This window comes from Lepus europaeus, chromosome 6, assembly GCF_033115175.1.
Source record: "Lepus europaeus isolate LE1 chromosome 6, mLepTim1.pri, whole genome shotgun sequence".
Lineage (NCBI taxonomy): Eukaryota > Metazoa > Chordata > Mammalia > Lagomorpha > Leporidae > Lepus > Lepus europaeus.
This window is the reverse complement of record NC_084832.1, coordinates 2,901,371-2,918,781: the sequence shown is the minus strand read 5'-3', so window position 1 is coordinate 2,918,781 and position 17,411 is coordinate 2,901,371. Positions and strand designations below refer to the sequence as shown.

Here is a 17,411-nt window from a genome sequence, read left to right as displayed (position 1 = left end):
CATCCCATGTGGGCGCTGGTTAGTGTCCCAGCTGCTCCGCTTCCAATCCAGCTCCCTGCTAAGGGCCTGGGAAAAGCAGCAGAAGATGGTCCAAGTGTTTGGGCCCCTGCCACCCATGAGGGAGACCTGAATGAAGCTCCTGGCTCCTGGCTTCAGCCTGGCTCAACTCTGGCTGTTGTGGCCATGTGGGGAGTGAATCAGTATATGAAAGACCTCCCCTCCCACCCCACTCCCCTCTCTCTAATTCTGATGTTCTAATCCATACAGACATTTAAAACAAAACCAAATTCATGATTCCTCACAGAGGCACTGCAGCGAAACCAAAAAACCTGTGTTTGTAACAAAATCTCACACCTTTTACATCATCTTAAGAAGGAAAAATCAGACATCCTTTACTCATTCATTAAGAAGAATGTAAATTCACTTTACATTTCAACAAAGTGGCCACAAGAGTTTTTGGATTTTACTAAAGGAAAGAAAAAGATAACAAGTGAATTCAGAACGTCAGCCCGGAGCAGGCACTGGTCTCCTGGTTAAGGCGCCCTCGTCCCACAGCGCAGTGCCGGCATTCACTGCCGGGTTCCAGCCCCCAACTGCAGCTTCCAGGTACTTGAAATGGAGCAAGTACCTGGGTCCCTGCCACCCACGGGGGAGATGTGGACTGGGTCCCCAGCTCCCAGCTTCAGCCTGGTCCAGCCCCAGCTGTCGCAGGCACTGGGGCAGTGAGCCAGTGGATGAGAGATCTCTGTCTCTCTCGAACACATTTTTTAAAAGCATGTATATATAATATACCTATTGTAGATATGTGAGTGTGTGCGTGTGTGTGTGCGTGCGCGCGCACATAACTCTCAAGCAGGCTGTGTGAGAAGATGTACACGTACAATTCCCACTCCCTGCACGCACAGCACTCAGCAAACAAGTCTGCTTACCGGGAGCTATGGGGAGGGGATGCCGCTGCCACTCGCCTGCACTGAGGCCAGGCTGCGGGCACCGTTGTCACGCCCCTAACAGACCCACCCCGTGCTGCGACCCCAACTCTGCAAACCCAGCTCGCGTGCCTCACGGTGAAGCCCCTGGGCCCAGACTGCCTCGCCCATCTTAAAGCTCGGCTTCTTCCGCCCAAGAAGTCCCCAGCATGCAGCCAGCCCCGCTGATGGTGGCACCTGTTCAGGGGCACCTGGGCACACTGCACTATTACTGCCCTGTGCCCCAGCTTGTCTCCCTAGGAAGGAGGGCACTTGTGCCACTGCCGAACCAAGAGGCATCGCCACCGTGTGCATCTTCACTGAACTCTTCCTTGGCCCCCCCCGTTCTTCTCACAGGACGTCCCGGGCACTTACCGGGGGTCCGGTAAACCCTGGAGGGCCAACAGGTCCTTGCAGCCCCGGCAATCCTGGGGAGCCCTGTAGTGGGTTGAGATAGAAACGAATTAAAAGACAAACTGGGAAGCCACTGGGTCTGTGCAGAGAATCACTTAGAAAACGCTTACTGGAATGCCGGGGGGTCCAGGAAATCCTCTTTCACCTTTCAGCAGTGTCCCGGGGATGTGGCCAAGGATCTCCCCTGGATCTCCCTGGAGGACGAAAGAAGAGAAAGTGGCAAATTCTACTGCTCCCGTCAAGGAACTGAGGGCCCACCAGACTGCAGACACTGGTCTGAAAAGCCAAGCGGCAGGCATGCTCCGTGGTCTGAGACTAGCCTAAGCCTGGGAGCTAGCCTCTGGCTAAGGAGCTCATGGGCGGGCCACGTCCCCATTACAGCCAGATGAGGACCGGGACGTGGTGCGCACAGCTGTCCACCTTGCAGCCAGGGGCTGGGCTCTGGCTGGGACCCTGCGTGACCAGGCTGCTGTCACAGAGGAAGGGCCGCAGCCAGAGAAAAGCTAAGTGTTAAAACCAGCCCAGCCCCTGCTGGGCAGCTGGACTTCAAATGAGGGGAGAGCTTCCGGCCATGGCTCTGGACAAAGCAGATGGTCCTCCACGGTGCGGTGGGCCTCACCTGGTCAGGCGAAGGGCTTAGGAGCAAGAGGTGCCCACCCCCGAGGGAGAGGGCACCCTGCCTGCAGACTCCAGGCTGAAGCTGTGGCTCTGCCCTGGGCTCCACCTGCCCTGCACCCTGCAGTTCTCGTCAGGGTGGGTGAAGAACGGCTTCGTTACTGGCAGCAGGGACCAAACAGGTGCCACAGGGGGAGGCGTGCGAAGCGTCTTTGCCCTCGGCCCCCACTCCCAGCACCAAGGGGCGTTGGGTTGGGATTGGCTCTGAGAGGAGCCATGCACCACGCGTGAAATGGAAGGCAACTGGACTTCCTCCCGCAGTAGTTACGGGATTTGTAACGTGGCAACACCGACAGGGATTGTATTGAATGAGCCTGTCCGGATCAGACAGGTGCAGGCCTGAGCTGGGTGACGCACCTCTGCAGGGGGAGCATCTGGGAGATCAGCCAAGCAAGCAGGCGGCCTGGACACAACCGCACCTGCCAACACGGACCACTGACGCACACCACGCACTCTCCATGACTACTGGCTTCCAGAATTTAAGAGTGTGTATATTACACAGCATTCTCTTGCCATATATTAACAGGCAATAGGGGGGCCGGCGCTGTGGCACAGCGGGTTAATGCCCTGGCCTGAAGCGCTGGCATCCCATATGGCACCAGTTCAAATCCCGGCTGCTCCACTTCCGATCCAGCTCTCTGCTATGGCCTGGGAAAGCAGTGGAGGATGGCCTAAGTCCTTGAGCCCCTGGATCCGAGTGGGAGACCCAGAGGAAGCTCCTGGCTCTTGGCTTTGGATCAGCGCAGCTCCGGCCATTATGGCCAACTGGGGAGTGAACCAGTGGGTGCAAGACCTTTCTCTCTCTGCCTCTCCTCTCTCTGTATGACTCTGACTTTCAAATAAATAAATAAATCTTTTTTAAAAATAGGCAATAGGTCATCTAAAGTGATGCAAACTAAGCTTGATTTTATGGCAACAGTTTTCAACAGATTCCCGTAATGAATTCAATCAAATGAAATAAAGTAAACTGTACCTTCATGCCTGGCAACCCTGGCGGTCCCTAGAAAAGGAAGTTTGGGTATTAGTTGTTGTTTTTATTTTTTTTTCTCAAAGCATTATTAGCAGTAATATACACGTATATGAAGAAAAGGAAATGAGATGAGAAGAGACAAACTACACACAAAGAAAGAAACTCTGACGGAAACAAGTCTGTACTTACAGGATTTCCCGTGAATCCAGGCAATCCAGGTGGGCCCAGGGGGCCTCTCTCTCCCTGGGAGAAAGAGCAGAGTCAGCCGCACACGCTGCAAGCAGACAGCACCCCAGCACCCCGCAGTGGCTCTGTCCCACGCTCCACAGGAGCGTCACTTGCACGACAGAAACCGAACCTAAAGCGGCTGTCACCAGCTGTCTCCTTGGGTGCTACTTTACGAGAGCGGACACATCCTCGCTAGCACGAGCAAAGGGGACAGCGAGTCCTAACAGCATTCTCTTGTTTGATTGAGTCATGGATTCTACACAATAAATCTAAACGTCAGAATTATATCTTCCCTGTACATAAACCATGGGAAACCGATTTCCTTACCAAATAAACACAGCTGTCACACAAGTGACTCACACAGCACCCCTCCTGCCTCCCACCACGCAGGTACACAAACGCGGCACCAAGAGGAAAGGCGTGGCTCCGGATTTACCTTTGTACCGTTGCATCCGGGGATACCTGGGGGACCTGGGGGACCATCTTGGCCAGGAATACCCTGTGATTAACCAAGGAAAGAAGTCACCAAAACAGAAAACACTCTGATGGCGAAATCTTCCATAAAAGACGCATTTCATATACATACAGGAAGTCCTGGGTTCCCGGGGTAGCCGGCGGCTCCTGGAGGTCCCTGTAGCAATGGAAATGAAACAGTTTTGATTGAGCACTGGGAAACCTCTCTTCCTCCCGCTGCATCCACGCTGTTAGTGGAGCTGCACCCCAATCTCTGTGCACTCGGCAGACAGAGCAGCCAGAGGCCGCCTGCCCAGGGACCCAGGGACGTGAACAGGGCGACATCAGAAGCTGACTGCTCGTCACCCCTAAACGCAAAGCTGCACACGCAAAACAGCACTCTTGCCCTCCTCTCAATCCGGTAACACTCGGGAGTTTGGGAAGAGCACTAATCCACATTGAAATGGCAAACCTTTGGGAAGAAGCGGCGGGGGGATGAACCTGTTCACGGGGAGCTAAGCGGCCCAGTTATCTCCAGGACCCACACTGTACTTCCGGAACAGTTACAATGTTGCTTACCCCACCCCAGAGGCCACAGTGGCCTTGTCATTGTCTTCTGCTTTAAGGGCTTGTAAAAGTGCCAGCCAGTGCGCACTTCCTTTTCACTATGTAACAACCAGATGTGCATGCCTGCATTTTACAATGCCTTGCTGTTATCTTACAAAGAGCATTGGTTATTGTAACTTCCAGGAACCCGGAGAGGCAAAGAAAGCTGAGGACGTGAAGAGGGAACGCAGCTGGCGCTCTGCCAGGGGCCCCGCTTTGCCCACCACGGGAAGCCGTCTCTCTTTAACGACTTGAGCCCACATCATGAACTCCCCTTCCCCCATATCACACAATACCTGAGGATGGACAAAGGGGAGAGCAAGAAAGACGACACAAACCAGGTTGCAAGAGGCACTGTGTGCGCCCAGCAGGCTCAGGGAGGCCAGGAGGCCAGCAGGCAGCAGCCTGAGCTCCACGGACCAGAGATGAGCGATGGAAGGAAGCCCCCAGACTGCGTGAAGCACGCCACTCCGGAGGCAGTGCACCTGCCACCAACTGGACTCACCCTTGTCCCTTTCGTGCCGGGCAGCCCTGGCTCTCCGGTGTCACCCTGGAAGAGAAGAGAGATGCCACGGTGACCTCCACTGCCACAGCATCAGGATGATCTGAGATCCACGCCCCAACCACACAGCCCCTCACCTTTTGTCCTGGTGGTCCCTGCGGCCCCTCAGGTCCTTGCATTCCGGGAAAGCCGATGACTCCTTGTAGCCCTGGGAGGCCTCTTTCTCCCTACAGAAAAGAGGACACGGGTCAGGCAAGAGGCAGGAGAAAAGACACGGACACGTCGTGATCCACTGGCGCAGCCTGATCAGCTTGGGGGCGCCCTGGCAGCTGGGACCACGTTGACACTTTGGGAAGAGACTGGCACGGGAACCAGTGGGCTGGGGAAGCATCTCCCATCCAGGCAGCCCATCCAATCCACCGCAGGCCCAGACAGAACAAAAGAGGGGCGACTTCCCTGTCTGTCTTCTGCAGCTGGGACACTCTTCTGCTACGCTCGGACATCAGAACTGCAGGTTCTCAGGCCGCAAGCCTCAGGCTGAGCTGGGCCCTGCTTGCCAATGCACAACCCGGCTTCCCGGCATTCATTGCTGTGTGAACAGCCCCCCACACATCCCCTCGCCTGCTGGCTCTCCGGCTGTTGCCGCTCACTACTTCGGCTTCCCCGGAGAGCCCAGCCTCACAGGTCCCCCTTTCGAAGGCTCACCCAACACCTCAACATCTCTGGCAACTGTCTGAAGACTGATATCAAGTCCCTTTTGGGGGGCAGAGTTTGAGCTACTCTAAGTTCTTGAGGGCAGGAAGCATTGGAATGTGATACCTGGCACAATGCGTTTTAAAACTTTTTTATCTGCTCTCATTGTATTTGAAAAGGGAGAGAGGGAGGGAGGGAGGGAGGGAGGGAGCTCTTCCATCTACTGGTTCTGTCCTCCAAATGTCCAGGTGGACGCCCAGAGCTCAATCCAGGTCTCCCGCACAAAGGGCAGGGCCCCAAGTACTGGACTGGCACAACGCTTCGTATACAGCAAGAGCTAAATAACGTGCTGGGTAAACACACCATCAAGAGTGGGGTTTTGCTCACTGCCTTGGTCATAATTCCGCTCAACGGAGGCAACCCTCCTGTTCTGGACACTGGGCACTGAGGTTTGGGGTCCGAGCAGCGACAGACCCTGCTCTGTAGAGCCTGCGTGGGGTGGGGGCCCGCCCCGTGCCGTCGGCAGCGAGGCCCAGGGCTCTGACAGCACACGCTGTCACCAAGCGCTTCGCACAGGTAGCATCACAATGTAATCACCGTCCCCGCTCCCGTGGAACAGAAGGGAATAAGAAACGTTCTTTGTAAGTTGTGAACGTCATCCAGGGAGCAAAACACACGGCCAACACCACAAGGGCTGCGAAACACACTCTCAGTGGAGAGAGAATCCCCAGGCGGACTTGGAGGGATTCTGAACCTCAAGGATGAAGATCAAACAGATAAGAGAAGGAGGGAGTGGAGGCAGGGGCACCGAAACACAGGCCGAGGGCAGCCGGCGGGGCTGTGGCGGGAGGGCCGGGCCCCCTGGGCTCAGCCGACTGACAAGAAACGCAACACAACGGGGAGAACACATGGAGGCAGGAGCCCTCCTGGACACGGCGCTGACCCACGAGAACGAGGCAGCCAGGGTCCCAGTGCAGTGGCATCTTGGGAAGCCTGCTGCATTTAGCTTGTGAATATTAAAAAAAAAAAAAAAAAAAAAAAACACCCATAACCCTGGCAAAAAAGGAAGAGAATCTGTTTCGTGATGGTACGTGGGCTCCAAGGCAGTGTCACCGCATCAGCTGGCAGGATTAGGTGAGCAGTGTCAGCTGATCTGAAACACAAGGCATGTTGGAGACGGCAGGCAGGATTACCCGGCATTCTGGACTTTTCTCAAAGTCCTGTGAGTTCAAAGCAAAGATAAAGCGACAAGTTATAGGCTATGTAATGTAAACAGCACCTCCGGTCGCGCGTTCCCAGGACTGGCTTGGAAGTTTTCTCCATCACGTCACTGAGCTGCAGCCAGAACGCGTTCCCCAAGTCACGCTCTGCCCAGACCACCAGGCCTGTCCCGGCCCCAGCAGGCGAGCTCCAGCCCGGGCACTCTCATAAATGAGGACAGAGGCCATGATCCTGGGACTCCACGCCACCAAGCCACCATGGCGCTGTCCGTTTCATTGGTAATCTAGACACAGCCTTTGAGTCAATGTGAGAGACGGCATTTCAAACCCTAGAGAGGAGAGGCTAAAATAATGGATGGATTAAGGAAGGCTCCGCCCTGCAGTGTAGCAGCCAGGGCGTCCACAGGGCTCCGCAGAGCAGGTGCAAATGCCCGGAGGCCCTTGGCACCGGAGGGGACACGGAATGCTGGCACCTTCTCCCTGAGGCCTTGGGACAGCTGGGAAAGAAATGTGTTCCCACACTAAGACCTGTTCAGGGGAAGAACTACTTCAACACATCCACCCATCGCCTGCATTAACATCAAGAAGATAGCTATAGAAAGCATCAGCAATAGAAGGCTCCGGTGCACGCAGCCACCAAACGGGGGGGCAGTTACTTTTCAGAGCTAGGAAAATGCCACTCAAAATAAAATAAACCACCCTGCACGCAGCAGGCAAAAAGAAAGAAAAATCAAGCTGTGCACCCGCGGCGACCCAACGTTGAGTCGGAGAGAAGGGGGAAAGACGCACCACGCCACTCGATGCTTTCTGTTCCATGGGGCGGGGTATTTTTAGAACTTAATTATTATTGGCAGCATCTCGTTGAGACCAGCAAAGATAAGATTTTATAATTCTCCTTTTAATCGTGGAACGCGCCGAGGACCCGAGCCAGAGGAACTGCTTTCTCCCACTTTCTCACTGAGTCAGCACCGGGCCAGAAATAGAAGTGAGCTCAGCCTGCAGCCGGCCCGCTGTCTCTGGGTCACTGGAGCAAGGAGGTTCCCAGCAGAATGTAGAGAATTCCCCGCAGTGATGTCAGCCCAGGCACCGGCCCTTTTATGTCCATTTCACGGATGGGGAAGTCAAGACGCTGGTGGCTCGCTGGCGGCCCTTGGGAACGGCAGGCAGACACCCGAATTCCCAGTGCTTGCTTCCACTGCAAAAACACATTCTTTCCCAAACGTCTCCACAGCACTTAAGCAATCCGCACGGCCCGGGCGTTCAGAGCTGAAGGGCTACCAAGGAAGTGACCCCTTCACTGACACGGCTCTGGCCATCCCCCACATATTTTAAATTTCCCTCATCTTTTGTCCAGACAAAAGTGCCTATGAGTAATCTAACAGCCCACGGCCTGGCCAAGGCTGTTATGGGAACCGGAGCAGAGCAGGTAGACAGGCAAGCATTCAGAGAGCCACACAGCCAGCAAGCAAAGAATAAGTGTCGCACGGAGGCCAAACGATGCCTCCACGCTTCCAGCAAATGTCCACTGGGGCCGCGGGAAAAGCCAAGCGCTGGACACGTTGTCCAGCGGCTACTGTTGCCAGCAGTCTCGGAGCCAGACTCTGCAGCTGCAGCTGGCAGGGCCCTGCTGGTGACCACCCTTCTGTGGGAGCTCAGGGACCCCTGAGGGTTCCCAGGAGGAGCCGGGAGGACATGGTGTCCACATGAGTCACGCCAGGCAAAGCTGGAAGGCACAGCCGCTGCCGGCCACGGCCACGCCAGCATGGAAGGCAGCAACGCGAGGCGAACGCTACAAAACATACACGAAGAGTCTTGGTGCCAACGCCTCTGGAGCTTCCTTCTTGAGCATCAGAGTGATGCGCTGCGGATAAAAACGAGACTCCGCACCGGCAGTGAAAGTGACTGCTGCTGGGACCTCCATGATGAAGTCCCGAACGTGGGAGGAAGGACAAAATGTTGCTGTTCATTTATATGAGAGCACACGGCACGGAGAATAATGGTGGCGTCCAAGTCGGCCGTTCCAAATGGGGCAGGAAATAGAATTGCATGCATGGAGCAGCTGCGAGTTTTTGCTTATTGTCTGAATCAAGCATATAGCGTTCATAAAGATCCATAAAGTAGGGGAAGAAAGGGCTCTTTTATAGGACCCAGTTGTTTCTTTCCCTCTTATAACATCTGTGCCCACAAGCCCATGCTGCAGGAAGTCCAATGTCACATGTCCAAGTCAAAAATCAAACACAGACAAAGCTCCCATCCCTGCGGGATAACACAACGACCACCAACAAAAACGGGGCTGACCCCAGAACCCACACAGAGCCAGCGGCCGTCACAGACCCTCGGACCAGCCGTCACGCTGGGCCCATTTCAACGGTCAGCAAGGTAGCCTCCACCCTGAACCGTGTTTCCCAGGATCACGGATCTAGGATGGCTGAAGCACACATGGAGACACTGCTAGAGACTGGGGTTGTCCTCCAGGCCCCACCCAGACTGGCCAGGTGGGGACAGCACGTGGCCCACAGCCACGGCAGGAGGCAACTCTCATGAGCTCTATGCTAACTGCTTGCCAAAGGCACTGTGCTGTCCACTCACAGGCCTGGGCACATGGCTCAGCTGATGGGCTGCCCAACAGCACGGCCGGCAGGCCACAGACGTGTCCTGAAAACCAAGAGACCTGGCAGGTGGGACCCAGGCACCCCTCCCAGTGCAAACAAGCAGGAAACAGGAGAAGCTGCCTCCAGGGACAGGACACAGCGTTAGCAGTATCTTCCAGGCCCCGAGTGCCGACTTCAGGCAAAGCCGCAGAGAAGCGGGGGGCAGGGGGGTGGGGAGGGAGGGCCGTCTGAAAGCCCTCACATTGGGAGCCAGTGCTCGCTAAGCACATGGTGACGAGGAAGTGACTTCGGCGCAGGGGTCACAGTCAGTGGGTGACTGCAAAACCGGGCCAAAAATTCCACAAATCCAATTCCTGGATCCCGGCCACCATCGGACATCTGCAGGGCCACCTCCTGCATGCCGGAGCTGCTGGGAAAGGGGTGGGCAGCTGCGGCCCGGGTCAGGGGTCACGGAAGAGCTCCATGGCGGGCGGGGGCGGTGGGGGGCGGCGCTGGGAGCTGCCTGCAGCCCAGATCTGCCATCACAGCAGAGAGGCTGCAGGGGCGGGGGAGGGGCGCTGCTGGGCCCCCCTCCTAGGAGGAGAGCAGGGCTACAAACCCTACAGGACGGAACCCTTAGGAGAGCATGGACGTGTTCACAAATACGCCCACTCCTCCCAGCGCGGCGACGACGCACGCTGCAGGCGGGCTCACGGTTGCTGCCTGCCAGGGAGGCAGGAAGGAGTGCAGCTGGGGGGCTTCGGGCCCCAGACTCGCACTTTCCCAGGCCCCGGTGCAGCTGCAGGCAGCAGGGTCAGGAGCCCTGGGTGCTGGCCGGAACGCCTGGAGCTCCATAGCGGAGGTCGCCCTGGCCAGGAGCCCCTGCAGGGGCCGCATCTGGCGAGGGGACAGAGGAAAGGGAGGCTCGGCTCCCCAGAGGAGCACATTCCCACCTTCTCAAAGCCAAAGGACCTGAAGAATGCGAAGATGTTAGAAATAATAAGCAAATAAAAGTCCCCCCTGGGGGGCCTCAGAGCCTGGAAGCTGGGCTCCGTCTCTAGGCGCCTGGCCAGAGCAGCAGACCCCACCCCACCCCCACTTTACAGACCTTGGGGTTTTCCCCTGGACACGGCTGGGCTGGCTGTGACCCACTCCCTCGGCTGCCGAAGCTGACAGGGTCCGTGTGTAGAGTGGGGGACACGGTGCTGGGGGCCCCCGGCACACTCCACAGCTGGGCTAGCTGTGACCCACTCCCTCAGGTGTACAAGCTGATGGGGTCCATGTGCAGAGTGGGGGACACGGTGCTGGGGGCCCCCAGCACACTCCACAGCTGGGCTGGCTGTGACCCACTCCCTCGGCTGCCGAAGCTGACAGGGTCTGTGTGCAGAGTGGGGGACACGGTGCTGGGGGTCCCTGGCACACTCCACAGCTGGGCTAGCTGTGACCCACTCCCTCAGGTGTACAAGCTGATGGGGTCCATGTGCAGAGTGGGGGACACGGTGCTGGGGGCCCCCAGCACACTCCACAGCTGGGCTGGCTGTGACCCACTCCCTCGGCTGCCGAAGCTGACAGGGTCTGTGTGCAGAGTGGGGGACACGGTGCTGGGGGTCCCTGGCACACTCCACAGCTGGGCTGGCTGCAGACGAAGTGACGTGGACAGGCCCCTGCGTCCATGGCCTCGCCTGGCCAGCCGCGTTCACACTGGCCTACCTGCCTTAGGATGCTGGGGGTGGAGAATCCCGACCCCAGCGGCACCGGCTCTGGGAACCAGCGTTCTGGCACAAGCTGCTGCTGGGAACCCCCCGCCGGGAGACAGGGCGGTGTCAGGATCCCGCCCCTCCAGTGTCCCCTTCACCTGCTCGCTCTTCAGCCATTCTCCCACCCAACCACAGCAAGAGCAGCTGCTCCCGGCTCGCCCAGCCACAGGCTTGAACTTAGGGGGCAGGTCCAGGAGCCCCCCACCCCCACAGCCCCGAGCCCACCTCCTTTTTCTTCCTGTTTCTGCCTCCACCTGTGGGACCCCTACCCAGGCATCTCAGCTCAGTTGGAAACGGGGGTCTCCCCTGAAACACAGACACCCACAGCCCGTCGGGCCCTTGTACCTCGCACACCCCCAGAGAATCTCCACTAGCCGTGTCTACCTTGGAGAGGACGTGAAGGAAACCTCCCAGCCCTAACAGGCACTGCCCGAGGTTCCAGCTAGGGGCAGGACCCACTGAACAGAGCCCCCTGTGGAAGAGACCCTGCACGCACTCTCACCTCTCACCACCAGAGGGAGCCCTGGGCCCATACACTGGGCTTTCTTTTTTCCATTTTAACTAAAATGCCCCAGCACAGCAGGAGGCATAAAGCCCTTTTTCTCAAATATTCCCTGTTAATATATTACTGTTAATGATGGCAAGTGCACACATTCTTGTGGGCACAGATGAGGGAAATCAGTGTTGTCAGGCCCAGAGAGCTCCACGGGGAAGAACTGGCATTAGAATTCAAAACGTGATCAGAAGTACACATTTAAAACTGGCGGCCCGAATCCTGAGGCCGTAAGTCAGGAGCAAATGCTGGGATTCTAGAAACAGTGTGAACTGTGCATGGTTTCTGGGTTGCTTTTTGCATCATCTTATGAAATGAGAAGAGAATCTGAATCCAATTGCAGTTCCAAAAACAAAGCCAGCCTGGTTTTCTGAATGACTGCAGGGAGCCCCCCACACACGCCTAAAGCAAGACAAGCGGGGCGGCAGGGGTCTCCAGCAAACCACAGCCGAGCCCCTGCCGACGGCTCTGGCCCAGGTCTGCTCTGGCTCCCCTACCGCTGAGAGTTTATAGCAAACTCAGGCCCGTTCTCCTGACTTCGCCCACTCGCGAAGGGGAACAAATCCAACCAGCCGTTAATGGCCTCCAAGAAGCCACGATGGCTAACAACGGAGTCGCATGAGAATCAGAATCGCGAACACTGCTGCTGCACCTGCTACTGACCGTCTGCTTCTCGGCCGTAGGCTGAAAAATCATCTTTCACCGCAGAAAAGCGGTGCAGACACGAAAGGTGCCACACAGCAGACTGAGAGCCCTGCTCGCCACGGGCCCACTGCCAGTGTGGCCTGGGCGGGGGGGGCCTTTCCTAGTAGGCGCTGAGCTGAATGAAACAGGCAGGGTCCACGCTTAGCTTGTTCTCCTTCCGCACAGCGTGCAGGAGCCGGAGCCATCGATAAGCTGCTCGGCCACACAACCCCTTGGGGACCTGCAGGGTGACAGGACACCTCAGAGACTCAGCAGCCACGCACCGGGGAGGGAGCCTGGAGGGGCAGCGCCACCCTGCCTGGCTGGGGCCCTGGCTGGACCCCGCGGCTGACTTCCGGCTTCCCATTTCACGTCCTCCATGAGACCACCCTCAAAGAGCTGGAAACCAACAGCAGGTGCGCACCTGGCTCAGGCGTGAGCTCCAGGCATGGCAGGGATGACCCCGCTTGGGACTGGCAGAGTCTGCACACACAGCCCCACCCTGCAGCAGCACGTCCACGCAGGGACTTCCACAACAATGCATCGGGATTCTGTGCCGAGAGTGTGGCCACCTAGCAACTGAGAAGACATCCACAGGAGATGACTTCCCTGCTAGTCTGGATTAAAAAAAAAAATCTTTCTCATACATTCTGTTTCATTTTCACGACCAGCAAACCAATAACCTTGTGATTCAGGAAATGTATTCCACGTTATCAGAGGATGTGAAAAATACCAGTCAGTGCATAACTAAACAGTCTTTGGAGGATTTTCATGTTACCATGGCTAAGGATGTTATTAACTTGAACTTGAAAATGCATGTGGGTGTGACGGCTCTTGGAACAAAACTAGGACACATAAAAGTCAGGAAATGCCAGAAACTGGGTCACGTACTGTTTTTTTACTGGTCTGTGATAACAGTAAACATGACAAAATGCCAAAGAAATATTTCTGACAACAAAAATTATAATTAATAATACAAAAGCATGCAAGATATTCTTCAGGTTTAACCTTAAAATTTGGATCTCGATTTTCTTTCCCTTAAAAATACACTAAGGGCAGTTAGCTGTCAGCCATGGGCATGATGGGTGCAGACCCCAGCCCTGCAGCCCTCGAGGGTGGTCCCGCGGCCATGGCTGGTCCCCACCAGGCGCCCTGCAGGATGTGGGAGCCGCCGTCATAGCCCTGAGCCTGCTGTCTTCCTCTTTGCCCAGCTCGGGGCACAGCCTGCACACAGTAGGTGCTCCATAAACACGTTCATGTTAAAGATCCCATGCCAGGTGCCTCCCGAGAGGGGACGGAGCCCCGCTCCGGCCTGACTGCCCGCGGTCTCTCAACACCCATGCTCTCACTTCAATAACAGCGTCCACTGGTGAGAACCTGAACCCACAACTGGAAGGCGTGGCCCAGGCTCCGGTGCCAACCACACAGGCTGCCTGCGAGGAGGCCCTGAGGCCCGCCTGGCCGATCTCAACACCCAACTTCCAGGATCAAGTCTAACCAAGTGTTCCAGAATCACAGGGAACACTCAAGGAAGGAGTGGGGCTACCGGCCGTGCCCTGGTTCCATCTGCACACGCGTCTCCTGCACTTGTCTTGGCTTCCACACCTCCAGGGCCAGCCGCCTGCTCCACGCCGCCTCCCAGGGTTTCCAAAGCAGGTGACCATGCAGCCCCCGTGCCTGCTTCCCTCCACTCAGGGCCCAGGAAGTCACCTCTTACATTGCAGTCAGTTGAATAAGAAACGAGAACGTCCGGGGTTCTAAGAAATCTTCCCCCTTTTCCTCACGCACAGGGGTTTGTGGAGTCCGCTCCTTCGCGGAGACTTCTGAAATGAATTCCTTCCACACCTGGAACATTCTGTCTTCTCTCTCTGGGTCTCTGCACCGTCAGCTTGTCCAGTGCCGAGCCCACGAGTGCCTGCAAACCCCTCGCCCTGGGGAGCCCCGAGACACCGCCTCTCCCTCCCACCCAGTAACGCTGGAACCCACCCAAGGCGCTGTCACCATCCAGTGCCCCGCTGGTCACGCTCCGAATGGACAGGCAGCACAGGCTCAAGGTCAGACCAGCACAGGGCGATTTTGCCCACGTCACGGGATGTCATCTCCCAGCAGCCCGAGGCGTCACAAAAGCCACGGTTCGTGAAACCTCAGGAACGCGAGAAAGCAGCCATCCGTGGGCTGAAGCAGCTAGGAACTGCGGGGCGGGCTTTGCACCTGGGGAGCCCACGCCTGCATCCCAGCGCCTGGCTTAGATGCCTGCTCTGGCTCCTGACTTCAGCTCTCCACCAGCACAGGCGCTGTGAGGCAGCAGGGGGGGTCCAGTGGTTGGACCCCCCCACCCCACTCCCCGCCCATGTGGGAACCTCCGCTTGAGGGCCAGGTCCCAGAGCCAGCTGGGCCAGCCCCAGTCCTTGAAGCCACCTGGAGAGTGTACCCGCAGATGAGATCTCGATCTCTCTCTCTCTCTCTCTCTCTCTCTCTCTCCTCCCTCCTCTCCCCCTCGCCCCCTCTCTCCCTCCTTCCTCCCCCCAATATCAAAAAAGAAACAAATAATTAACTTGGCTGTAACTTAACTTCAGCAAAATGCTTTAAAATACACAGCCACTCAAGAGAAGACGCTATGCAAGGTGCTAAAATTTTGTTTTTGTTTCTTTGGTCAAAAATCTTAGTTTTAAAACTGAATGGGCAAGAAACAGAGAGATAGGGAGAGACCCGGATGAAGCTCCTGCCTCCTGGCTTTGGCCTGGCCCCACCCTGGTTTTTGTAGCTATTTGGAGAGTGAACCACTAGATGGAAGATCTCTCTCTCTCTCTCTCTCTCTCTCTCTCTCTCTCTCTCTCTCTCTCTCAATCATGTAAGGAAAGAAGGGAAAGAGGGAGGGAGGGAGAAGGAAAAGACAAGACAGGACTCAGAGCAGTTTGCCATGCCGGCATCCAGCGCAGGTAGCAGGTGAGACACCACAGGAACACCCACATCCACATCCGAGAGCCTGGGTTCGAGTCCCAGCTCCGCTCCCAATTCCAGCTTCCTGATAATGCAAACCCCGGGGGGTGGCAGTGATGGCCCAAGTACCTATGTTCCTGCCCCTGCCATGGGAGACCCGGATGGAGGTCCTAGCACATGGGGTCAGCCTTGTGCAGCCCTGGATGTAGCCAGTATTTGGGGCGAGAACCAGCAGATGCAGGAATCTCCGCTTCTATCTCTCTGTGTCTCACTCACAAACACATCCTAGAAACAATAAAACTAGGGCCCGACATTGTGGTGCAACTGGTTCAGCCACTGTCTGTGATGCCGGCATCCTATGTGGGCACCAGTTCAAGTCCCGGCTGCTCCACATCCAATCCGGTTCCCTTCCAATGTACTTGGGAAAGCAACAGATGATGGCCTAAGTGCTTGGGCCCCTGCCACCCACACGGGAGACCCAGATAAAGCTCCAGGCTCCTGGCTTTGGCCTGGCCTAGCCCTAGCCATGATGGCCATCTGGGGAGTGAACCAGTGGGTGGAAGACCACTCTCTGTCTCTCCCTCTCTCTCTCCCTGTATGTCCCCACCATCTGGATTCAGAGCAGGACCCCACACCTCTCAGGTTCCCATCAGGAGAAAACTGAAGCGAGCACCCAGGCCAGCCCCTGGGGATGATTCCAGAAATGCTCATAAAACGCCATGAGCCGAGAGCGGTGCGGCGTTCCCAGTCCCACCTGAGTCGGCGATGGTACCCCTTGGCCACATGGGCAGGCGACGGGAACCCACTGCTCAGCTGGGCACGGGGACCTGGCAGGAGGGCTGCAGGAGGGGGCCCTGTTGTCGGACACTCGGGGAAACGTGTCCTTCCACACTCTGGCTCCCCTAGTGGATGAGCAGAAAGGGGCGAGAGGCAGCGTCCATGCCACTGCCCCAATCTATCGAAATGGCCGCCCAAACCGGGGCCCTGGTCTGCCTTCCCGAGCCCTGCTCTGAACCACAAGAGCCCTGCGGGAACTCAGCTGGCGTCCCCTCGGTCTGGGGCCTGGGGTCACTGGCAGGGCTTCCTCTGTCACCACGCTGTAGGGCAGGGACCAGGCCACTCTGTGGGCCTTCCAGGAGCAGTCAAGGAGCCCAAACAGGGGAGGGAAGAGGGGGGAGAGTGGACATGGCCGCTCTGTCTCGGGCAGCTACTGGATCCACTGTAGCCAGGATTCATTCTCTACCAAGCCTCGCAGGACAACCGTTCCAGGCTCAAGCAGGGAGCCAGATGACAAGGACCTCAGAATTTACATCCACAGGACGACTGTGGGCTTCTTACCCGTGACCAGTGCACAGACCCCTACAGCTAATGCAACGACACACCAAAGAATGCAAACAGTTACACTGCCGGCTTCCCTGGGACACGGGACACTGGTTCCCATGCTCTGACAAGACCTGGGAGAAAGTCCCATCCCTCAATCATTACCCAGGGCGGACATTACCCAGGGTGCCCTTCACCGTCTGCGGATTCTCACGCCCAGACTGACAGAAGTGGGACCTGCGTGGGGCACCTAAGCCAGGAGTGCTTTGGGTGCAGGTTCTGGAAAATCTCCAAAAACCAACACTGGTCTGTCCTGGGAAGACGTCGCGAGTCAGGCCAACCTGGGCTCTCACGGGCCCGGCAGCGGGCTCTCGGCATAGAGCTCGCCAGCTCCCCTCCCCGCCACACTCTCTCGGGTCCGCCATAGGGGGCTCCGTGCCCACAGGATCTGCCCTCCCCTGGCGCCGTCTGGTTTGCTCACCAGCCCTGACTCACTGTCCCTCCGTTTGTGGGGCACTGTGCCCCCTGCTTCGTGAGCAGGGCCACTCTGCAGTCGCCCGGCACGGCTCCGTGCTCTAGAAACATCTGCGAATGTGCATGGTTTCCTAGCAACGATCCGGAGCAAAATCCAGTGGCTCAGTTGTCATTTGTCAGGGTTTATCTTATACGTCTTTGATCTTGAATTAAAACAGAGTCTCATTTTGCTCCTTTTACAAGAAAGCTATTTTCCTGCCAGCCAATGCTGGGTCAGAATCATATTTATAAAAAGTAATGTTTTCCATAAACAGTCAGAATGAGGGCTGCCAGTGCATCCTCCTATAAAGTGTCTGGACTCAAAGT

The 17,411-nt window shown here is 56.8% G+C and overlaps 1 protein-coding gene across 1 annotated transcript in view; it reads right to left on the bottom strand.

Moving 5' to 3' along the window:
• The window catches only part of COL4A1 (collagen type IV alpha 1 chain), a 135,045-nt gene that overhangs the window by 52,630 nt on the left and 65,004 nt on the right, over positions 1-17,411 (bottom strand). Inside the window, exons 3-10 of the mRNA XM_062193944.1 lie at positions 4,951-5,040; positions 4,817-4,861; positions 3,839-3,883; positions 3,689-3,751; positions 3,214-3,267; positions 3,028-3,054; positions 1,490-1,573; positions 1,341-1,403 (exon numbers count right to left, since the gene is read on the bottom strand). Coding sequence (XP_062049928.1) covers positions 1,341-1,403; positions 1,490-1,573; positions 3,028-3,054; positions 3,214-3,267; positions 3,689-3,751; positions 3,839-3,883; positions 4,817-4,861; positions 4,951-5,040 — 471 coding nt within the window. The remainder of the gene's footprint in view (positions 1-1,340; positions 1,404-1,489; positions 1,574-3,027; positions 3,055-3,213; positions 3,268-3,688; positions 3,752-3,838; positions 3,884-4,816; positions 4,862-4,950; positions 5,041-17,411) is intronic.